At 45.2% G+C, this 25,393-nt stretch overlaps 1 protein-coding gene across 2 annotated transcripts in view; it reads left to right on the top strand.

Moving 5' to 3' along the window:
* Positions 1–25,393, top strand: part of CACNA1S (calcium voltage-gated channel subunit alpha1 S) — a 515,698-nt gene that overhangs the window by 245,025 nt on the left and 245,280 nt on the right. For both annotated transcript variants that reach the window (XM_063954963.1, XM_063954964.1), the window contains 5 exons: positions 10,628–10,697; positions 15,805–15,937; positions 16,235–16,364; positions 19,596–19,655; positions 19,783–19,889. In XM_063954963.1, the coding sequence (XP_063811033.1) occupies positions 10,628–10,697; positions 15,805–15,937; positions 16,235–16,364; positions 19,596–19,655; positions 19,783–19,889 (500 nt within the window). The remainder of the gene's footprint in view (positions 1–10,627; positions 10,698–15,804; positions 15,938–16,234; positions 16,365–19,595; positions 19,656–19,782; positions 19,890–25,393) is intronic.

Genomic DNA, 25,393 nt, shown 5'->3' with positions numbered 1-25,393 from the left:
CCGATGCTAAGGAAGAAGCTCATGCATTGGGCCCATGCTTCCCGTTTTGCCGGACATACAGGTATCCAAAAAACCCTGGAGTTTATCTCTAGGTCCTATTGGTGGCCAACTCTGAAAAAGGACGTCTTGGAGTTTATTGCATCTTGCCCAAAGTGTGCCCAACATAAAGTATCCCGCCAGTCGCCTGCGGGGCAACTGGTTCCACTATCCGTTCCCCGTCGACCATGGACCCACTTGTCGATGGATTTCATTACAGACTTACCCATGTGCAACAAGTTCAATACCATCTGGGTGGTAGTTGACCGGTTCACCAAGATGGCACACTTCATTCCTCTCACCGGTCTTCCGTCAGCTTCCAAGTTGGCTCAAGTATTCATACAAGAGATCTTCCGACTCCACGGTCTTCCTGAAGAAATTATCTCAGATCGAGGAGTTCAATTCACAGCCAAATTCTGGCGAAGTTTATGTCAAGTCCTCCAAGTCAAGCTAAAGTTTTCCACGGCTTACCATCCTCAGACCAATGGTCAAACCGAGAGGGTGAATCAGGACTTGGAGGCCTTCCTCCGCATCTATGTGTCCTCCTCTCAAGATGACTGGGTTCAATTACTTCCCTGGGCCGAGTTCTGTCATAACAACCAGTATCATTCTTCATCTGCTTCAACACCATTCTTCACTAACTTTGGATTCCACCCTAAAGTCCCTGAGTTCCAACCGCTTCCAGCAACTTCTGTTCCCGCAGTGGATATCACCTTGCATCAGTTTGCCAATATCTGGAAGAGCGTACGATCAGCTCTGCTCAAGGCATCGTTCAGGTACAAGAAGTTTGCGGATAAGAAGCGTCGAGCAGTTCCTGCTCTCAAGGTGGGTGATCGGGTATGGTTATCCATGAAGAATTTGAGGTTAAGAGTTCCCAGTATGAAGTTTGCACCTCGCTATATCGGTCCTTTCAAGATTGAACAAGTCATCAATCCTGTTGCTTACACACTCCAGTTGCCTCCCTTCTTAAAAATACCCAGGACATTCCATGTTTCCCTGTTGAAACCGCTGATCTTGAATCGGTTTCATTCCTCACTTCCTCCAACTCCGAAAGTCCAAACTCAACGAGGCGTTGAGTATGAAGTGGCCAAGATCCTGGACTCACGTCACCGTTACGGTCAACTACAATATCTTATTGACTGGAAGGGTTATGGTCCTGAGGAACGTTCATGGACCAATGCTTCTGATGTCCATGCTCCTGCCTTGGTCCGGAGATTCCATTCCAAGTTTCCTCAAAAGCCAAAGAAGTGTCCTGGGGCCACTCCTAAAGGGGGGGGTGCTGTCACGATCCGGGTATCTGGACGCCATTTCTTACCCATCAGATGCCTCCTAAGGCTGGCTCAGCGCTCCAGGACCGGATCCCATCTGTTATCCTGATGTGTACATTCCTGTATCCTCTCCTGTCACTCTGGGACGCTGTGTCCGCGTGGTTGGATGTGCATCTGTCAGCCTGGCGCCTCCTGTCTCCGGTGGCCGGCGCCGCCATTACTGTTTTCATTACCACATGGATTACAAACCAAACTTCCCTCCAAGTGTCTGCATGGGCGCAGCCATCTTGGATTCTGTCAGCTGATCATTTCCACCAATCTGTTCTCAGTATTGATAATCTGCATAATTGCCTAGCCAATCCCTTCCTTGCTGCAGGTATAAATACACTGTGCCTGAGCAAGGAAGGCGTCAGTGCTTTGGTTGTCAAACCTAGTTCCTGTTTGTCTCTCTCCTGTGATTGTCTTCCAGGTTCCAGCTCCTGTCTCAAGACTTCCACCATAGAGACCCGCACCAGCATTCCACCTGCGGTGTAGCCTGACTCTCCAATCCATTGTGGATTCATCTGTTTCCAGCTACAACATTACCTGCTTCCAGCTCAGCTTCCAGCAGAGTACAGCTTCCCTTAAAGGGCTGGTGTCCTTTCTACACTTTACCACTCTCCACCGGTATTATTATTTCTCCGCTCTCAAGTTCTACATTTCAGTTCATATTTCATCGCTCCCAAGTTCATTTATTATTTAACTGGTTCCAGCCAGTATCCACTCCGTGCTAACAACAGTCTGGTTCCAGCCAGTATCCACAGCAGCTGTTTTATCTTCAGCAACCCAGCTTTTCCTGGAACACCAGCTGGCACAATCCTGGGTTATCTCCATTGCTACAGTCGGGCCTGGTAAGGACTTACCATCTAGAAGATCATAAGAACTATCTCACACTACCAGTGCCCTGTGGCTCCTGCCATCCTGTAGTACCCAGGAACTGTATTTATTCTTTGCTGACTTTTACGTTTTCTTTTACTGCTGCTGTGTTGCGGAGTTGTCATAATAAACATCATTGACTTTTATCCAAGTTGTCGTGGTCACGCCTTCGGGCAGTTATTATTCATGTTACTTACATGTCCAGGGGTCTGATACAACCTCCCAGGTTCCGGTACATCTCAGCCCCTACAACTGAGGCTGCCTCCCGTCAGCTCAGGCCCTCAGTTGTGACAACTGGACTCATACGCCAGTACCACTGGAATTATACGGCAGGATCACTGGACTGGATTTATATGCCAGTATAACTGGAATTATACGGCAGGATCACTGGATTTATACGGCAGTACCGCTGGACATATACGGCAGTATCAATGGACATATACGGCAGTACCACTGCAATTATACGGCAGGATCACTGGAATTATACGGCAGGAACACTGGAATTATACTGTAGGATCACTGGATTTATACGGCAGTAACGTTGGACATATACGGCAGTATCAATGGACATATACGGCAGTATCACTGAACATATACGGCAGTACCACTGGACATATATGGCAGTATCACTGGACTGGACTCATACGCCAGTACCCCTGGAATTATACGGCAGGATCAATGGATTTATATGCCAGTACCACTGGTATGATACGGCAGGATCACTGGAATTATACGTCAGGATCACTGGAATTATACGGCATGATCACTGGAATTATACGGCAGTACCACTGTACTTATACGGCAGTACCACTGGACATATACGGCAGTATCACTTGACTGGACTTATACGCTAGTACCTCTGGAATTATACGGCAGGATCACTGGAATTATACGGCAGTACCACTCGATTTATACGGCAGTACCACTGGACATATACGGCAGTATCACTGGACTGGAGTTATACTCCAGTACTACTGGAATTATACGTCAGGATCACTGGTAATATACGCCAGGATCACTGGAATTATACATCAAAATCACTGCAAATATACGGCAGGATCACTGGAATTATACGTCAGGATCACTGGAATAATACGTCAGGATCACTGGATTTATACGCCAGTACTACTGGAATTATACAGCAGGATTACTGGATTTATACACCAGCTCCTCTGGAATTATATGGCAGGATCACTGGAATTATACGGCAGGATCATTGGATTTATACGGCAGTACCGCTGGACATATACGGCAGTATCAATGGACATATACGGCAGTATCACTGGACATATACAGCAGCACAGGGACACCACCACTGGACTGATGCAGGACAACACAGCACCACTGCAATGGACTGGACTTATACAGCAGCACTGGACATATGGCAGCAGAGGACACTACCACTGTGACTGGACTGATGCAGCACAAGACACCGCCACTGGAATGATGCAGCACAACACAGCACCACTGGACTGGACTTATACAGCAGCATTGGACATATAGCAGCAGAGGACACCACCACTGTTACTGGACTGATGCAGCACAATACACCACCACTGGACTGATGCAGCACAACACAGCACTACTGGACTGGACTTATACAGCAGCACTGGACATATGACAGCAGAGGACACCACCACTGTTACTGGACTGATGCAGCACAAGACACCACCAATGAACTGATGCAGCACAACACAGCACCACTGGACTGGACTTATACAGCAGCACTGGACATATGACAGCAAAGAACACAACCACTGTGACTAGACTGATGCAGCACAAGACACTAACACTGAACTGATGCAGGACACTGACGACGGAGACACGTCCTCTCTCTACACTCTCCAATGCCGGTCTGAAAATGGCGGCGACGCGCTGCAACTTATATGGAATCCAAACCCCACGAGAATCCAACAGCGGGATGATGACATATTGCCTCATTCTGATTTCCAAGTCAGGTGGGAAAATCAGAGCCTGACTCAGATCCGGGCTCGGGTAGTGAAGTCCGGTAGGGTTCGGTTCTCTGAGAACCGAACCCGCTCATCTCTACTTTTGAGTACTGTATATTCTCAGAAAATAGGATTTTAATTACCTGTAAATCCTTTTCTCGTAGTCCGTAGAGTATGCTGGGGTCCACATTAGTACCATGGGGTATAGACGGGTCCACTTGGAGCCACTGGCACTTTAAGAGTTTGAGAGTGTGGGCTGGCTCCTCCCTTTATGCCCCTCCTACCAGACTCAGTCTCTAGAAACTGTGCCCGAGGAGACGGACAACTTCGAGAGAAGGATTTTACACAGATAGTGGCGAGATTCACACCAACTCACACACAAGGCAAACCAAGCTAACCAGCTTGAAACATCAGCAACGGCTGAACAACATTACTTAACCAAGTAACAAAACAGTACTCAACCGAGAATTAAGCAGTACTGAACTAAGTAACCACTGCAGGATCACGAAGCGCTGGGCAGGCACCCAGCATCCTCTACGGACTACGAGAAAAGGATTTATCGGTAGGTAATTAAAATCCTATTTTCTCTTACATCCTAGAGGATGCTGGGGTCCACATTAGTACCATGGGGATGTACCAAAGCTCCAAGAACGTGAGGGAGATCGTGGAGGCTCCTGCAGAACTGATTGACCACACTTCAGGTCCTCAGCGGCCAAAGTATCGAACTTGTAGAACTTTGCAAACGTGTTCGACCCAGACCAAGTAGCTGCTCAGCAAAGCTGTAAAGCTGAGACACCCCGGGCAGCCGCCCAGGAAGACCCCACCTTATGAATAGAGTGGACCTTAACAGACGTAGGACATGGCAATCCTGCCATAGAATACGCATGTTGGATAGTGAACCTGATCCAGCGAGAGATCGTCTGCTTAGGAGGAGGACACCCAAGTTTCTTGGGATCATACAGGACAAACAGAGAGTCCGATTTTCTGTGACGAGCAGTCCTCTTCACATAGATTCTCAGAGCCCTTACAACATCCAAGGACTTTGATGAAATCAGTAGCTACTGGCACGACAATAGGTTGGTTGATATGAAATGCCGACACAACTTTCGGAAGGAACCGCTGACGTGTCCGGAGCTCAGCTCTATCTTCATGGAAGATCAAGTAGGGGCTCTTACAAGACAAAGCACCCAACTCAGACACACGTCTAGCAGAAGCTAAGGCCAACAAAGTGATAGCCTTCCACGTGAGAAATTTTACCTCAACCTCCGGTAGAGGCTTGAACCAATCCGATTGGAGGAACTGTAACACCATGTTAAGATCCCAGGGCGCTGTAGGTGGCACAAAGGGAGGCTGGATGTGCAGAACCCCTTTCAGAAAAGTCTGAACCTCAGGAAGGGAAGTCAACTGTTTCTGGAAGAAAATGGACAGGGCTGAAATCTGGACCTTTACAGATCCCAAACTCAGGCCCATATCCACACCGGCTTGTAGGAAGAGGAGAAACCATCCCAGTTCAAACTCCACCGTAGGAAACTTCTTGGACTCACACCAAGATACATATTTTTTCCAAATACGATGGAAATGTTTAGACGTTACTCCTTTCCTAGCCTGTATCAGGGTAGGAATAACCTTGTTCGGAATGCCCTTTCCGAGATAATATCTGGCGTTCAACCTCCATGCCATCAAATGTAGCCATGGTAAGTCTTGATAAGAAAACGGCCATTGCTGTAGCAGGTCCTGCCAAAGAGGAAGAGGCCTCAGCTCTTCCAGCAGTAGAGCCAGAAGATCCGCGTACCAAGCCCTTCTTGGCCAGTCCGGAGCAATGAGGATTGCCTGAACTCTTGTTCTCCTTATGAGTTTTAGAACTCTTGGAATGAGTGGAAGTGGAGGAAACACGTACACCGACTGGAACACCCATGGAGTCACTAGGGCGTCCACCGCCACGGCTTGCGGGTCCCTTAACCTGGAACAATACAGCTGAAGCTTCTTGTTGAGACGAGAGGCCATCATGTCTATTTGAGGTACACCCCAAAGATCTGTACCTCCGTGAACACCTCCGGATGGAGTCCCCGCTCTCCTGGATAGAGGTCGTGTCTGCTGAGGAAGTCCGCTTCCCAGTTGTCTACTCCCGGAATGAAGATTGCTGACAGCACCAACACGTGTTTTTCTGCCCAGAGGATGATTCTTGTTACCTCTGACATCGCAGCTCTGCTCTTCGTTCCGCCCTGTCGGTTTATGTAAGCCACCGTTGTTACATTGTCCGACTGCACTTGAATGGCTCGATCTCGCCCGCAGAAGATGGGCCACTTGGAGAAGACTGTTGTAGACGGCTTAGTTCCAGAATGTTTATTGGAAGGCTGGATTCCAGGCCTGACCACCGTCCTTGGAAGGTTTCCCCCTGAATGACTGCGCCCCAGCCCCGGAGACTTGCATCCGTGGTCACAAGGACCCAGTCCTGAATCCCGAACCTGCGGCCCTCCAGAAGGTAAGTCAGTTGCAGCCACCAGAGGAGTGAAACCCTGGCTTTTGGCAACAGACTTATTCTCTGGTGCATGTGTAGATGAGATCCCGACCACTTGTCCAGGAGATCAAGTTGGAAGGGCCGAGCATGAAACATACCGTACTGTAGAGCTTCGTAAGAGGCCACCATCTTCCCCAGAAGGCGAATGCACTGATGAACCAAAACCAGGGCTGGCTTCAGGACATCCCGGACCATTGTTTGTATCACCAACAATTTCTCCTCCTGGAGAAACACTCTCTGCACTTCCGTGTTGAGGATCATTCCCAGAAAAGACAACCTCCTGGTCGGCTCCAAATTTGATTTTGGAATATTCAGGATCCAACTGTGTTCCCTGAGCAGATGAGTCGTGAGAACAATGGACTGCAACATCTTCTCCATGGATGATGCCTTTATCAGCAGATCGTTCAGATATGAGATTATGTTCACCCCCTGTCTGCGGAGGAGAACCATCATCTCTGCCATCACCTTGGTGAAAACCCTCAGTGCTGTGGAGAGGCTGAATGGCAGTGCCTGGAATTGATAGCGACTGTCTAACAGTGCAAATCTGAATGTGAAGGTACGCATCCTTGATATCCAGGGATACCAGAAACTCTCCCTCCTCCAGACTTGAAATCACTGCTCTGAGAGACTCCATTTTGAATTTGAACACCCTCCGGTAAAGGTTCAACGATTTCAAGTTCAAAATTGTTCTGACCAAACCATCCGGTTTCGGTACCACAAAAAGGTTTGAATAATAACCCTTGCTTTGCATATGAGGTGGAACTGGGACAATGATCTGTGACTTTTCCAATTTTATGTTGGCTTCCTGTAGGATAGCCCTGTAGCAAAGCTGGCAAGCCTTATTTGAAGAATCGGTGAGGCGGGAATTCTTGAAACTCCAGTCTGTACCCCTGGGACACAATATCCTGTACCCAGGGATTCAGGCCGGACGACACCCAGACGTGTCTGAAACGTCTGAGTCTCGCACCCACCAGCCCGTCCTCCAGGTTTTGAGGTCCACCGACATGCTGAGGATTTTGAGGAACCAGAAGCAGGTCTCTGTTCCTGGGAGCCTGCCGGTGCAGGCTTTTAGGATTTTGTCCGGCCACCTCTAAAGAAAGTGGTAGGAGGCTTGGACTTTTTTGCCTTAGTGGTCCGAAAGGACTGCGGCACAGCTGAAGAAAATGGTTTCTTCGTAGAAGGTGTAGCAGAAGGAAGGAAAGGTGACTTACCCGCGGTTGCCATGGAAATCCACGCATCCAACGCTTCCCCACATAGAGCCTGACCTGTGTAGGGTAGGTTCTCCACACTTCTCCTGGATTCCGCGTCTGCAGACCATTGGCGTAGCCAGAGTCCCCTGCGGGCTGAGACCGACATGGAAGATATCCGTGCAGTCAGCGTACCCAAGTCCTTCATGGATTCCACCACGAACCCCGCAGAATCCTGTATGTTACGTAAAAACAGTTCAATGTCACTTCTATCCATTGTATTCAAATCCTCTATTTATGTGCCAGACCACTTTAATATGGCTTTAGAAATCCATGCACAGGCAATAGTGGGCCTTAACGCCACTCCTGAAGCAGTGTAAATGGATTTGAGTGTAGTGTCAATCTTACGATCAGCCGGTTCTTTTAACACGGTAGATCCAGGGACAGGTAAACCACCTTTCTAGACAGTCTGGAGACAGATGCGTCAACAATGGGTGGATTTTCCCATTTTTTCCAATCTTCCTCAAGGAAGCGAACAGCAACCAGAACCCTTTTTGGGATCTGGAATTTTTTCTCCGGGTTTTCCCAGGATTTTTCAAATAACGCGTTTATTTCTTTAGAAGCAGGGAAGGTTAGCGAGGCTTTCTTATTGTCAGTGAAGTAAGCCTCCTCAACCTGCTCAGGTGTTGTGTCATTAATGTTTAACACATCTCTAATGACCTCAATCATGAGCTGCACCCCCTTAGCAAGGGATGCCACTCCCCTCAGCACATCCCCATCACCGTCTGCAGTATCAGAATCGTTATCAGTGTCATCTTGCATAATTTGGGCAAGTGCACGTTTCTGTGGGAACATGCTGGGGGATTTTGCAGGAATAGGGACAGAGCCTGACCAAACTGCCATAGATTTCTTCAACACCGGAGTTTCAGTCTCGGTATTAGCTACCCTAGTAGAGATCTGAGAGATCATTCCTTTGATAGAAGTTAACCACTCAGGTTCAACAATAGGGATCTGAGCCAAAGCATTACAATCCTGTGTACATGGAATGGATCCCTCCTGAGAGGAAACATCTTCTGCAGCATATGACACAGAGTCCCTAGACATGGCTATGTGAGATAGTAAACACCACACACACACACACACACACACATACACACACACACACACACACACACACACACAGGGAAATGTCACAGTTTCCCCCCAAGTATGCCACAGAGAGACGCAGAGATTGGAGCCAACCCACACACTGCGCTTTTTGAGGTAGAACTAACGAAACTACCAGCGCTGTCTGTGTACCTTAATAGACTACACAAACTTTACACAGACTTCCCCCCCCCCCATCTACAACCCCCTGGTACCGCACAGGATAGCTGGAGTTGCTTGGAGGGACAGCTCTCCCTGTCAACGTCTGTTGTACAGGAACTGCAGGCAGGAAAATTACGCTGAATGCTGCTGGGTCCGCTCTGAGGAGAAGCTCCGCCCCCTGAACATGGCACTGCTTCCCGCTCTTCATTATATTATACTGGCCTGAGGATTTCTGCTGGCAGCGATCCGGGGACCCTGACAGGCTTGCTGACCAGTGTAGGGTATAGGCGCTGGCTCAGGGTGCCCCTCACAGTGCCTCACTATGTATCGCTGAGCCCCTAAGCGCAGTTAGTACTGCGCTCCATACCCTGTTGCCGCCATCTTCACACCGGCGCCCCGCTTGCCAGGGGGAGGGCGGTGACTCTCTCGCCACCGAAGACTTCTGGCTCTGTAAGGGGGTGGCGGCATGCTGCGGGAGTGAGCGGTCGCCTGGAGTGGCTAATGATCAGCACCCTTAGGAGCTCATTGTCTTGTCAGCGGAGATAGTGGCTCAGACTCCGCAGGGCGGACACTACTCCTCCCCTTAGTCCCTCGAAGCAGGGAGGCTGTTGCCAGCAGCCTCCCTGTAAAATAATAAACTCTAAAAAAAGCTTTTACTAGAGAAACTCTGGAGAGATCCCCTAGCTGTGACCGGCTCCTCCGGGCACATTTTCTAAGCTGAGTCTCAAACTCTTAAAGTGTCAGTGGCTCCTAGTGGACCCGTCTATACCCCATGGTACTAATGTGGACCCCAGTATCCTCTAGGACGTAAGAGAAAAACTGAGTCAGACAGAACCCGATATATCTGGCTGGGAAGAGCAATTAACAAGCTCGGATGAGGACCACTGCTTTCAAGTCAGATATCTCCAGTTCCCCAGGGCCGATTTTTAAAAATATGGTACCGCTGGAAAAGGGGACCCTTAGCTATCAGCCTAGGGCCCTTATACTCCTGGAGAGCTTTGCCAACTGCCCCTTGAGCACATACGAAAAGACAGCCCTGATCAGACTGCAGTACTATTGACATTTATGGGGACTGTGATCTGCAGCGATAGCTTTTTGTAGGAGATTTATGAGAACTCCAGCATTAGGTTGTTGTTATCTAGCCGAAGTACATATCATTATGCAAACTGTTAAGATCATGGCTTGAAAAATAAGTATTTTTTTGTTATAGATTATACAAACTCCATTCAGTTAGGAGTGGACCATGGTGGGAATTGGAAATAAACCCATGACCTCAGTGATGTGAGGCGGTAATGCTAACCATTATATCGCCTGTGCTGCTCAATTGGACCCTGCATGTGTGATCTCTTAAAGGAGTTTTATTTTATTGATTGTATATTTCTCTCAAATATTGAGGTGATCCTGTAATAAAGTTCTTTACTCTTTTGCATTTCTTTCTGCCTCCAGCTAAAGATAGATGAATTTGAGTCTAATGTAAATGAAATCAAGGATCCTTATCCTTCTGCCGACTTTCCAGGTAAGAGATAGCCTTTTTTCTTTACTTACAAATTTCACAGCGTACAATGTAGAGAAGCATATTAGTTTAAATTACAATCAGAATGTACTGTACTTTCAAACACCAGAATAAAAATGAGTGCATAGTATAGTCTCAGGTGGTAGTTTTAAGCCAATAGTAAACTGTGCTCCCTCCTGAATCCATAACCAGAGTTATACTTTTTTTTAACCGGTTGGGTCCACACTAAAATAAGGGAAAAATTAGTAGAGATGTGCACGTTTTGAAACTAATTCATTGGGGGTCATTCCGAGTTGATCGTAGCTGTGCTAAATTTAGCACAGCTACGATCAGGCACTCAGCACAGGGCTAGTCCGTCCCACATGTCAGTGCCGCCCCCCTCCCCCACAGAAATGCAAAAGCTTTGCACAGCGGCGATGCGTTTGCATTTGAGGAGTAACTCCCGACCAGCGCAACTCCTGCGGCTGGCCGGGAGAACCTCTTCGCTGCCCGGGTCGCAGCAGCTGCGTGTGATGTCACGCAGCTGCCTTGGCCCGACCCCCAACGGTCCGGCCATGCCTGCCTTGGCTGGACCGCGCCCCCTAAATGGCGGCTTAACGCCGCCGTCCAGCCCCCTCCCGGACAGCGACCACCTCTGCCTGTCAATCAGGCAGAGGCGATTGCTAGGGAACAACGGCCTTCGGACATCCAGCATGCGCATGTTTTTTTTTTTAAATTGTCACAAAAGCTAAAATCAAATAATGTGGCCCTTTTTTTGTACCTACAGTATTATTAACCCCAATAACATTAAGGAGTTGAATAAATTTTCCCTTTTGTCCACATATTTTAAATACTGTGAGTGCCGCTCTATGGGAGTATTTATGAAAGCTTGGAGAGAGATGACCTGTGAGAGATAAAGTACCAGACAATCAGCTGCTAACTGTCATTTTTCAAACTCAGACTGTAAAATTTAAGGCAGAAGCTGATTGCTTGTATTTATCTCTCACAATTTTCTCTCTCTCTCCAAGCTTTCATAAATACCCCTCTATATGTTTATTTTTTATAATTGCCTGTTTTAAGTGTGCCATCAGAGGTACTGTGTAATAAAATGTATCACGGGAGGTGCGGGATGGCAGACGATCTTGGATGTTTTGTTAAAGGGGCAATCACTTACTAGGCACGGTTTTGCCTTGTAAGTGAATGTCTCTTCAAAAACGTCCGATATCGGCCGGCATACTGCACCTGCGATCTTGGGCTCCATTACATCCTGCCGGTGAAATCAGTATAAAATAAGCTCCACCTCAATGTGCCCACACCCCATAATGATATGCCCAAACTCTGCCCATGTCTGCCCTGTAACATCTATTTTTTGTCAAAATCGGCGATAAAAGTAAAAGTTTGTTAACATTTGTTTTTTTTGTGAAAAAAATTATAATTTACTATTAGAGATTATTTAACAACAAAAATATCTGTAGTACATCAATGTAAGCTTCCTGTTTGAATGAAAATAGCAAAAATATAATTGAAAAATACACCTATAAAATGATGTACTGTACTGTATAGTGTATACATGATTTTGTGGGTGTATTTTACTTTTAATTAGCACAATGAAGAATACATCTATCAGCTTCAAAGGTGAATCCACAATCAGCAATCAGAAGCGGCAATCATCAGTATGCATTTAGGCAACTGATATGGCTGTGTCATGTACAGTAGGTCTGCCTTACTACACAAATACAACCTTACTATACTATTGACATGCCTTTTCCCTGCTTGTTCTGTCTCCCCAAACACACTGTTGGTGCAAATGTCACACCTAAATATATAAACAGACATATCCCTTTTTTTTAGGGCGTGCACAATACAAATTTGATTATACAGTAACTGCAGAATGTCAAAAGTATAATGTCACTTGCAGAGCATAAGGTAAATCAATGATTGCCCCAACACAATGCAGCAATACACTCCTCAACTAGGCAAATATGGTAAAGATGAAGAGTGGCAGAATCATTTCAGCACAGAGTCCAGGTAAATCCAGCAACTGAAATGGACCCAGGGCCACTTGGTTTATCCAGCAGGGGACCCCAAGGTGTGGATCATAGGGTCAACAGTAAGTAGGTCCACACCTGAAATAGGTCGACACAGTCATTAGGTTAATGTGAACAAGGTCGACATGAGGTTTTTACATTTTTTGGGTGTTGTTTTCTTGGCAGAGTGAAGGGGAACCATAACTAGTGCACTGTGTCCCCTCGCATGGCTTGCTTTGCTCGCCATGCTTCGGGCAAGGTGCCTCACTCCGCTACCACTGCACTCGGCACAGGTTACCGTTCCAATCGTAAAGTATGAAAAAGTTTTAAAAAATTAGAATTTTTTTGTGAAAATCTCTTGTCGATCTTTTTCCATATCGACCTTGTCCATGTCAACCTAGTGATCATCGACATATAGACCATGTCAACCTAATGAGTGTCGACCTAAGTTCTGTCAACCTAAAGACCGGTTACCAAGGTAAATTAGCCTAGTATGGTTCTTACCACAGTAAGAGGGTGCTGGTAGCTGAGGGGTATGCGGTCAGCATCCTGGCAGATTAGATGCCAGCAGTCAGGTGATCGACGCCGGAATCCCAACACCACTCAGAATCCCGGCACTGGAACCCCGGCCACCAGCATCCCGAAGGTAAGTATTGGGGTGAGGGTTAGGGCATGGGAGGAGGGGGTCATAGAGTTAGGCACTGCGTTAGCCTTACCTGCCACCTCCATGAGTCTTAGCCCTAGCCACCGCCCCCTGTGAATAGCCGTAGCCGTCACCGCCGACTCACCTGCCTACTGATTACTTCCTCCCACTCCTACCTCCAAGAATTTTCACGTGCTGCTCCATTTCTCTTGAATTCCCTACCTCTCCCCCTCAGACTCTCCACCTGTCTACAAGACTTCAAACGGGCTCTCAAGACCCACTTCTTCACCAACCCCAGCCAAATCTCATCCTAACCGTCTGTTCCACGCACTCTATGTACTCCGTCGGTGTCACCCCTGCCTGTCTACCCCTCCCCTTTAGAATGTAAGCTCTCACGAGTAGGGCCCTCTTCTCTCATGTGCTTATCCTTTTCTTACTTTAATAGTCTTCAACTGCCCCAAATCCAGCAGTCTTCTGCCACCTGATACTTATTCCAGTGTCATCTGCTGATGTAACTATGTTTATTTACCCTGTACTTGTCCTATACTGTCATCAACTGTAAGTTTCTGTTTTCCTGTTTTGATGATTTGTTTATGTACTCTGTAATTGGGCACTGCGGAACCCTTGTGGCACCATATAAATAAAGGATAATAATAATAATAATAATAATAATAAAATATTGATGCCCTATCCACCACCCCAGGCGGGTTAGGGATAGGTGCAGGGAAGGTGTAAATGAATTACCCCGTCCTCTGTCGACATTCTAATAGTTGGGATGCTGCAGACGGTCACACCCAGCTGAGGTGGGTGCAGACATGATGCAGACCGGACTGGATTATGATTAGTTCAATACCAGAGCAGTGTACCAAAGGATATACCAACAGATGTCAGTCAAAGGAGTACAGTAAGTAAACATGAAGGGAAGTAGATCTGCAGATGCAGCAATATAGAATGCCTCCAACTCAGCTGGGAATGGATGCTGAGCACCTAAAAACCAGACTGAAAACAGAAACACCGGAGTCCCAGCTAGACACTGCCAGGAATCAGAACCAGAGATAGTAAGTTTTAACCAGGAACAAAATCATGAAACATACCAGTTGTATCAGGAGATGGAACTAGAGCAGACCGCAAAGCAATCCAGAAGCTGTATCAGGAGACAAGAGCAAGAAATACATAGCACAGGAACTAGGAAGCTGGCACAGGTGAAATTTCAGGACAGAGTTTATATACCTATATGCCAGACACTTCCAATCAGTATTACTATGTAACCACACCTGCATAGAAGTTCAACGTTACTATTACTAAAAGCAAGCTCTCACATACAGGGAAATACCATAATAAAGACTGACATTCTCACACTTCCAGGCAGCACACCTGCACTACAGCTCAGAGTGACTGAAAGCACACACATGGCTTGTCAGTGACTGACAACTAGGCAGAACCCTAGGCTGCATGGACTTGGGTCTGTGGAGCCCTTGACAGAGGGGGCATGTCCCCTGTGCTCCACCACTTAATCAGCTTTCCTGAGAGTTGAGCTTTAGCAAGAGCCAAGGGTGATTATATAACATGGCTCTGGGATGGATATGTCCATATGGATGAGAAAGGGGGTGGGGAGAAATAACCCTATTTGGAAGGTCTTTCAGACAACTTGACATTGCTTTTGAACCCTATATAACCCTCTGCCATCTCCATGTGTGTAACCCCATAGAATCTTGCAAATGAGCATGTTTAAGAATTCAAAGACTTAGACTTACATAATTCTTGGCCCACAGGTCAGCCACTGCCAAATGCTAATTTGAATTATATTTAAAAGTGTCATTACATGGGCTTTTCCAGTCACAATTCAGTCGAGCTAAGCTTTATGTGGCTGGAATCAAGGTTCAACTTGGTTATGTTTGTGGAAAGACATGGTCCTACAGTGAATGGAAGTATTGTTGGACAATGACTACACACACTGAGATTGGGGACATCTCCACCTGCATTTCAACAAACTTTAAATGACATCTGAATGTTACTGAGCGATTGCTGACTAGTGACTGCAGCTTTATAGTGATGTTTTCTACTAGTTGTGTCTAAAATGACATAAATAGTCATCAAAATTAGAAAGTATGGGCACTGCAATGTAAAACAGCTGGTTAGAAAGGGGGCAGAATTTAGCAGCTTATTTTCTTAAGGGTTTTTTATTTTATTTTTAAGAATAGTATGTATATACACATCGATTTTTTATTTTTCGTATTTTTCATTAAAATAAAATGTTTCACAATTCCCAAATTTCAAAACTCCAAAATATAAGAAAATCCTAGATTTCATTGTTCAAGATTCCATTGTTCATATCATTGCTGGTTTTCACCATGTTAAAAAGCATGCATTTACATTTTTCCATGACATAGTCACCCTACTGTAAAATTAACTCATTTGTTTTTCTCCATTTAATATCTTGTACCATTTTGTCTTTTCTTAGGTGATGATGAGGAGGAAGAACCTGACATACCTTTAAGTCCTCGCCCTCGCCCTCTGGCAGAGCTGCAATTAAAAGAGAAGGCTGTTCCCATGCCGGAGGCCAGTTCATTCTTCATTTTCAGCCCAACCAACAAGTACGTCCTTTAACAGCAACTTAATTAGGCAATATCAAATTTGTCACATAAATTCCCAAGACAAAAGTAGACTCAGATGTAAAGCTAACAACATGCACAGAAATAATTTGGTCAGATTGCTTTATGACCAGAAGAGAGGATAATTTGGCAACACATACTCAAAACATTTATTTTGTCCTAAATTAAGGGAGAATTATTTGGTTAATTCTGAATTCCTGTACTAAAACAAATATGTAACAAGTTATGTTTTTCCATATTTTTCCATCTTTCATTACCACTCTTCTTTTATGTTTATAGAATCAGAGTACTGTGTCATCGTATTGTCAATGCCACCACCTTCACCAATTTCATCTTGCTCTTCATTTTACTAAGTAGCATCTCTTTGGCTGCTGAGGATCCTATTCAACCAGACTCTTTCCGTAATCAGGTGACACTATGAAATTACAATTCTGTAGCAGAGAGGAGATATAATAAAATGATTTACAAGTATATAAAATGTGGAACAGTGCATTGAGTTTTGGTCTAAAGAACAGCTACTTGTACTTTAATTGACATTAGTTGCACAAAATTTTCTTGCATATTTGTTCTAAAGTAGTATTATCTCAGGTACTTTTGTGTATGTTTTTTATGACTAGCTGACATTACTGATTTGGATTTGATCTGTTTTTACATTTTATATATTTTCATGTTTGCATCATTTTCTGTATATAATAGTGTTTTGTATATAGTCAACACTTATTGCACTAAATTTGCACTTTTTATTTATTACTTACAGCACGCTTTCTTTTATTTCTAGAATGTTTGTAAAACGTGTTCTAATTGGAAACAAAAAGGCAATTGATTATCAGATCTTTTAATAGCATATATCTTTCAATTATCATCAGGGCCGGATTAAGACTAGTGGTGGTCCTGGGGCAACAAATGCTTTCCGGCCTGCACCAATAAAATAATATTGACTCTTCACTCTGCCGCTTTCACAACTATGCCACTTAGGGAAGAAGGAGAAAGAGTAGGGGAGTGAGAGAGAGACAAAGAGGGTGTCAGGGAGAGAGAGAGAAGGGGGAGAGGTGAGAACGAGAGAGAAAGAGTGACAGTATCAGATAGAAAGAGAAAGGAGCGAGATAGAGAAAGATGGTGTCAGGAAAAGAAAGGGTGTCAGAGAAAGAGAGAAAGAAGTGAGAAAGAGGGAGAGAGAGAGAGGGTGTCAGGGAATGAGACAAAGAGAGGGGAGAGAGAGGGTGTCAGTCAGTGAGAGAGAGAAAGGGTGTCAGGGAGAGAGAGAGGGAAAGAGGAGAGTGAGATGAGCAAGAAAGAGAGGTGGTCAGGAAGAAAGAGAGAGAGGGGAGCAATAGAATGAGAGAGACAGGGTGTCAGGGAGAGATGGAGGGGGAATGAGCAGGAGAGAAACAGGGTGTCAGGTAGAGAGACAGAGAGAGAGAGGAGCAAGAGAGAGAGGGTGTCAGGTAGAGAGGGAGCGGGCAAGCGAGAGAGAGACGGTGTGTCAGGAACAGAGAGAGACAGAGAGAGCCTGGAGCAAGCGAGCGTGTCAGGGAAAGAAAGAGGAGGAAGCAAAGAGAGTAAGAGAGATAGAGAGAGGAGGGAGCAGGAGAGGGGAAAGTGGGTGTCAGTGAGAGAGGATATGTAGGGGGAGCGACAGAGGATGTCTAGGAGAGAGAGAGACAACATCACAGAGAGACCGATAAAGAATAAAGAGGGAGAGAGTGGAGCAAGAGAGAGTGTCAGGGAGAGAGGGAGGAAGGGTTAGTGAGCAGGAGAGACATTACCTGCTACAACCTGGCTACAGCACAGGTCTCTGATGGCATTAGGCCCCATCCCTTTCCCCATGCACTCGTGAATCACTACACTGTACTGTGTCGGGAGCCGACTGGGCAATAGGGTGCAGAGTGGGCCGGTCCAGGGCAATGTTTGCCACAGTGTAGGAGCCCCCAATGAGTGGGGGGCCCCTATAATCTGGCCCTGTTTATCATGTTAAAGGAAATTAGACTAAGGGGTATATTCAATTAGTGTCGGATCCATTCCGACATGCATTTGTCGGAATGGATCCGACAAGGGCTATTCAATAAACAGCCAAATCCAACTGTTGGATTTCAGCCAAATCAGACTGTCGGATTTGGTAATTCCTGGTGTCCTGCTGCTGCTGTCAGCAGCTGCCAGGTGCGCTGACAGTGGCGGCGGCGGGTGGGGGAGCTGACAGTGGTGGCGCCGGTGGGGGAGCTGACTGCGGTGGCGTGCAGCAGGGGAGCTGACTGTGTCGGCGGCCGGCGGGAAAGCTGACTGCGGTGGCTGGGGGAGCTGACAGTGGCAGCGGCCGGTGAAGTGACATGTCTGCAGCGGCAGGGGGAGGTGCTGCTGGGAGTGAGGTGCCTGGCCGGGGGGACGCTCTGCTCAATCCGACTTTTTTTAAAGTTGGATTCAGATTGTCGGAAAGGGGGCCAAAACCTGTTGGATTTGGCCCCATTTCCAACAGAAGCACGCGGATCGGCGCCTATTCTGATGATCCACGTGTTTTCTGACAAGTCAAAAATTCCTGATTTGACGGAAAAAATGTGCCCTCTTTGAATAGGTCGGAACCATTTCTGTCGGAAGCTGCCGTCTTTTTCGACAAGATGGCAGCTTCCGTCAGCTATTGAATACGGCCCTAATAAGCAAATACAATATGTAATATGTTTTTTGGTCTAATTTTCTTTTAACATGATAAATTAGTATTATAAGTGCTGTACTAATTAAGTACAAATTAATACACACAACTGTTGACTTCCCCTTTAAAATATCAATCGGAAGCTGCTTTATTGCTGTGGGCCAGTTACAACTAACGATGTGATAATTTCAATAGATTGCAAAGGCTACATTACAGCAGAGATAGTATAAGTGGAAGGTATGTAGGCACACTAAACTAATCATAAACTATTGCCGACTCTATGGGTTTTTAGACGAGGAGATGTTGCCCATAGCATTCAATTAGATTCTGCTTATCATTTATCTAGCGTCGTTCGAGTCTACAATTTAATATCTAGAATCTGATTGGTTGCTATGGGTAACATCTCTACTTGTAAAAACCTGCAGTTTAGTAAATAATATATACCCCTACCTGTTAATTGCAACTAATTATACAGCATAAAAAGTATTCTACCCCTATTGCCTCGTCTGTCCAGGCTTTGTTTCTATTTGTTCATGTTTGTTATAACTGTCACATGCATGTCTGTCTGTCACCCATGTCTTTTACTGAATTCCTCAGTATGCCCCTGTTTGTTACAGATGTCCCTTTGTAATCTTGTATACCCCTGTGATTACAGTATGTTATAATAGTGCTTTGTACTAAATGCTATGTTGTGTAGTGCACTTATGCTTTGCAATTTTGATGTTTTATGTCTACTCCTTGTACGGTGGTGCCAATTTTTTGAGGCTTCTTATTAATTAAAGACAATAACAATAGTAATAATCATAATAATAATTATTGATGGGGTGGGTAGTCATTTGTAAACCGACAGGGATCGGATGGCGGATTATGTTAAGACATCAAAACCGACCTTTAGTAAATTACATTGGTTTCCGGCAGCTTCTAAATGATGCAAAACCCGCTTACTTAGTAAATTTAGTCTAATATGGTTTTGTTAAAACTCTCCTGTTTGCCTTTCAGATTCTCTATTACTTTGATATTGTTTTCACGGCTATTTTTACCACCGAGATCGTCCTTAAGGTAAAAAGAAATGTATCTCACTCTACTCACCCTTTCTCTGTTTCTATTACTTCATTTTTTTTCCTTCTTTCTCTCAGCTTAGTTAGTCAGTGTAAATTATCTAAAAGTATTGTCTTCTTCATCTCAGATGACCACATATGGTGCTTTCTTGCACAAAGGTTCCTTCTGCAGAAACTATTTTAACATCCTTGATCTGTTGGTGGTTGGAGTCTCTCTCATCTCTTTTGGGATTCAGTGAGCAAAAAACTTTTTCAGTTTGTTCAATTATTGATTGTTTCTCATCACTAGTGCATGACAGCTTTATTGATTCAGTTAAAAATAGGGAAATCAACAATTATTGTAGGTAATACCTTGTTATGTACTGTATATTCTACATAACATAATATGTAACTACCAATCCGATGGACAAATTCCAATAGATTAGAGTTGTGACCAGCGGCAGCTCCTACCTTTTTTTGTGTAGGTGGTGTTGCTGCTACCCATGCCCGGAGAGGAGACATCCTATTCCTGGCACCTGCGCAATGGTTCTGGTAGGTACTGGGACCGGCTGCTTGACTGCGCATGCGTAAAACCCCTAGCTTCTGTGGACTGCACCAGCTGCGGCCCATAGATGTCGGCTAGGGCTGACATTCAGGTAGGGATGGCTAATCGCAGCCTGGTCTGGCAGTCCCAGAGGGAGGAAACACCTCCCAATAGGACTGCCTGTCCTGCGTGTGAATGGCAGGTACAGTAGCACTTCCAATAGGAAGTCACTGCCAGTCACAGTGAAGCCAGTGCAGTCACAGCTGAGCTCACTAAAGTTGTGGATTTTACTGGGAGGGCTGCAGTACCGTAACTCATAAATAAAATCCCTAACTGTTTGTGACTTATTTTGTGTTTAAAATAAATATAAGTTTTTTTTATTATGCATGTTTTCAACATATAAACATGTCATTGTGCCGAGCAATGCTTTGTTCCACCCCTGCTTAGGAGTTTTCTTTCTGACTCATAGTATTTTTTAGGATTTGTCATTTACAAATAGTGAAAATGCATAGAATGCAATTTCTTGTGTGACAATGGGGAATATTTATTAAACCATTTAAAGAGGACAAGTGAAGGTCTTGACCATAGCAATCAGTCTGATGTATCTATCATTTATCTAGTACATTCTATTAAGTGAAAGCTAGAATGTGATTGGTTGTTATGAACTATACTGCATCTACACTTACCTCCTTATAAGATTTCATAAATCTCCCATTATGTTTTTCTTTCTTTGCTTTCTTCCTATATTTTTAAAGTTACAAGTGCCAATAAATGTAACAGCCTGCCCTATTTTAAAATTTCTAGCTGGTTGTCTCAGACAATCATCAATCCTTGTGTAAAGAGATGATGCTACATTTGAAGAGATGCTCATACACCAGAATACAGTATGTGTAGTGCAGCTGCTACCTATAAATGTGATGATGTGTAATATGATTGTGTGAACACTGGAATTTGACAAACAGTAAGTGTGACTGAGGTAAAATTAAATAGCTCTTTCAGTGAAGTTCTGCAGGGCAGATGAAAACAGTCTTCTATACAAATTCACCAAAAGAGATATATATTTTGTTGTAGGCTGGGTACACAATGTGGTTCTCGGCTGATGGGATGGCTGAACTAACAACAAATCTGCCATCCTGTACACACTGAATGATATAGCGTTCAGTGGCCACATCCAGAAGCATGGTGTCGTTCAAAATATCTTCTGCAGGCCGATCAGAAGACACGATGAACCACCGATGGGAGCATACAATAGTCCGTACACACTAGAGATGAGCGCCTGAAATTTTTCGGGTTTTGTGTTTTGGTTTTGGGTTCGGTTCCGCGGCCGTGTTTTGGGTTCGAACGCGTTTTGGCAAAACCTCACCGAATTTTTTTTGTCGGATTCGGGTGTGTTTTGGATTCGGGTGTTTTTTTCAAAAAACACTAAAAAAACAGCTTAAATCATAGAATTTGGGGGTCATTTTGATCCCAAAGTATTATTAACCTCAAAAACCATAATTTACACTCATTTTCAGTCTATTCTGAATACCTCACACCTCACAATATTATTTTTAGTCCTAAAATTTGCACCGAGGTCGCTGTGTGAGTAAGATAAGCGACCCTAGTGGCCGACACAAACACCGGGCCCATCTAGGAGTGGCACTGCAGTGTCACGCAGGATGTCCCTTCCAAAAAACCCTCCCCAAACAGCACATGACGCAAAGAAAGAAAGAGGCGCAATGAGGTAGCTGTGTGAGTAAGATTAGCGACCCTAGTGGCCGACACAAACACCGGGCCCATCTAGGAGTGGCACTGCAGTGTCACGCAGGATGGCCCTTCCAAAAAACCCTCCCCAAACAGCACATGATGCAAAGAAAAAAAGAGGCGCAATGAGGTAGCTGTGTGAGTAAGATTAGCGACCCTAGTGGCCGACACAAACACCGGGCCCATCTAGGAGTGGCACTGCAGTGTCACGCAGGATGTCCCTTCCAAAAAACCCTCCCCAAACAGCACATGACGCAAAGAAAAAAAGAGGCGCAATGAGGTAGCTGTGTGAGTAAGATTAGCGACCCTAGTGGCCGACACAAACACCGGGCCCATCTAGGAGTGGCACTGCAGTGTCACGCAGGATGTCCCTTCCAAAAAACCCTCCCCAAACAGCACATGACGCAAAGAAAAAAAGAGGCGCAATGAGGTAGCTGACTGTGTGAGTAAGATTAGCGACCCTAGTGGCCGACACAAACACCGGGCCCATTTAGGAGTGGCACTGCAGTGTCACGCAGGATGTCCCTTCCAAAAAACCCTCCCCAATCAGCACATGATGCAAAGAAAAAGAAAAGAAAAAAGAGGTGCAAGATGGAATTGTCCTTGGGCCCTCCCACCCACCCTTATGTTGTATAAACAAAACAGGACATGCACACTTTAACCAACCCATCATTTCAGTGACAGGGTCTGCCACACGACTGTGACTGATATGACGGGTTGGTTTGGACCCCCCCCAAAAAAGAAGCAATTAATCTCTCCTTGCACAAACTGGCTCTACAGAGGCAAGATGTCCACCTCATCATCACCCTCCGATATATCACCGTGTACATCCCCCTCCTCACAGATTATCTTCACGTCCAGTGTTGGGAAGGTCAGGCATCGCAACCGACACAATTGGACTCTCCTTGTGGATTTGGGATTTCGAAGAATGCACAGTTCTTTGCTGTGCTGCTTTTGCCAGCTTGAGTCTTTTCATTTTTCTAGCGAGAGGCTGAGTGCTTCCATCCTCATGTGAAGCTGAACCACTAGCCATGAACATAGGCCAGGGCCTCAGCCGTTCCTTGCCACTCCGTGTCGTAAATGGCAAATTGGCAAGTTTACGCTTCTCCTCCGACAATTTTATTTTAGGTTTTGGAGTCCTTTTTTTTCTGATATTTGGTGTTTTGGATTTGACATGCTCTGTACTATGACATTGGGCATCGGCCTTGGCAGACGACGTTGCTGGCATTTCATCGTCTCGGCCATGACTAGTGGCAGCAGCTTCAGCACGAGGTGGAAGTGGATCTTGATCTTTCCCTAATTTTGGAACCTCAACATTTTTGTTCTCCATATTTTAATAGGCACAACTAAAAGGCACCTCAGGTAAACAATGGAGATGGATACTAGTATACAATTATGGACTGCCTGCCGAGTGCAGACACAGAGGTAGCCACAGCCGTGAACTACCGTACTGTACTGTGTCTGCTGCTAATATAGACTGGTTGATAAAGAGATGTCTATGTAACTATGTATGTATAAAGAAGAAAGAAAAAAAAACCACGGTTAGGTGGTATACAATTATGGACGGACTGCCTGCCGAGTGCAGACACAGAGGTAGCCACAGCCGTGAACTACCGTACTGTACTGTGTCTGCTGCTAATAATATAGACTGGTTGATAAAGAGATGTCGTAGTAGTATGTATGTATAAAGAAGAAAAAAAAACCACGGTTAGGTGGTATACAATTATGGACGGACTGCCTGCCGAGTGCAGACACAGAGGTAGCCACAGCCGTGAACTACCGTACTGTACTGTCTGCTGCTAATATAGACTGGTTGATAAAGAGATGTCTATGTAACTATGTATGTATAAAGAAGAAAGAAAAAAAAACCACGGTTAGGTGGTATACAATTATGGACGGACTGCCTGCCGAGTGCAGACACAGAGGTAGCCACAGCCGTGAACTACCGTACTGTACTGTGTCTGCTGCTAATATAGACTGGTTGATAAAGAGATGTCTATGTAACTATGTATGTATAAAGAAGAAAGAAAAAAAAACCACGGTTAGGTGGTATACAATTATGGACGGACTGCCTGCCGAGTGCAGACACAGAGGTAGCCACAGCCGTGAACTACCGTACTGTACTGTGTCTGCTGCTAATATAGACTGGTTGATAAAGAGATGTCTATGTAACTATGTATGTATAAAGAAGAAAGAAAAAAAAACCACGGTTAGGTGGTATACAATTATGGACGGACTGCCTGCCGAGTGCAGACACAGAGGTAGCCACAGCCGTGAACTACCGTACTGTACTGTGTCTGCTGCTAATATAGACTGGTTGATAAAGAGATGTCGTAGTAGTATGTATGTATAAAGAAGAAAAAAAAACCACGGTTAGGTGGTATACAATTATGGACGGACTGCCTGCCGAGTGCAGACACAGAGGTAGCCACAGCCGTGAACTACCGTACTGTGTCTGCTGCGACTGGATGATAAATGATATAAAAAATATATATATATCACTACTGCAGCCGGACAGGTATATATTATATATTATATAATGACGGACCTGCTGGACACTGTCTGTCAGCAGAATGAGTTTTATTTTTATAGAATAAAAAAAAAAAAAACACACAAGTGAAGTCACACGACGAGTGTTTAACTTTTTCAGGCAATCACAATATAAGTATACTACTAACTATACTGGTGGTCAGTGTGGTCAGGTCACTGGTCAGTCACACTGGCAGTGGCACTCCTGCAGCAAAAGTGTGCACTGTTTAATTTTAATATAATATTATGTACTCCTGGCTCCTGCTATAACCTATAACTGGCACTGCAGTGCTCCCCAGTCTCCCCCACAATTATAAGCTGTGTGAGCTGAGCAGTCAGACAGATATATAATATATATAGATGATGCAGCACACTGGGCTGAGCCTGAGCAGTGCACACAGATATGGTATGTGACTGAGTCACTGTGTGTATCGCTTTTTTCAGGCAGAGAACGGATATATTAAATAAACTGCACTGTCTGGTGGTCACTCACTATATAATATTATGTACTCCTGGCTCCTGCTATAACCTATAACTGGCACTGCAGTGCTCCCCAGTCTCCCCCACAATTATAAGCTGTGTGAGCTGAGCAGTCAGACAGATATATAATATATATAGATGATGCAGCACACTGGGCTGAGCCTGAGTAGTGCACACAGATATGGTATGTGACTGAGTCACTGTGTGTATCGCTTTTTTCAGGCAGAGAACGGATATATTAAATAAACTGCACTGTCTGGTGGTCACTCACTAGTAAACTCTCTGCACTCTCTACACTTCTACAGTACTCCTCCTAGTCCTAAGCTCCAGTAAATCTCTCTCTCTTATAATCTAAATGGAGAGGACGCCAGCCACGTCCTCTCCCTATCAATCTCAATGCACGTGTGAAAATGGCGGCGACGCGCGGCTCCTTATATAGAATCCGAGTCTCGCGAGAATCCGAC

This window comes from Pseudophryne corroboree, chromosome 2, assembly GCF_028390025.1.
Source record: "Pseudophryne corroboree isolate aPseCor3 chromosome 2, aPseCor3.hap2, whole genome shotgun sequence".
Lineage (NCBI taxonomy): Eukaryota > Metazoa > Chordata > Amphibia > Anura > Myobatrachidae > Pseudophryne > Pseudophryne corroboree.
The sequence above is the reverse complement of the archived record's forward strand: the minus strand, read 5'-3'. Positions and strand labels throughout refer to the sequence as shown.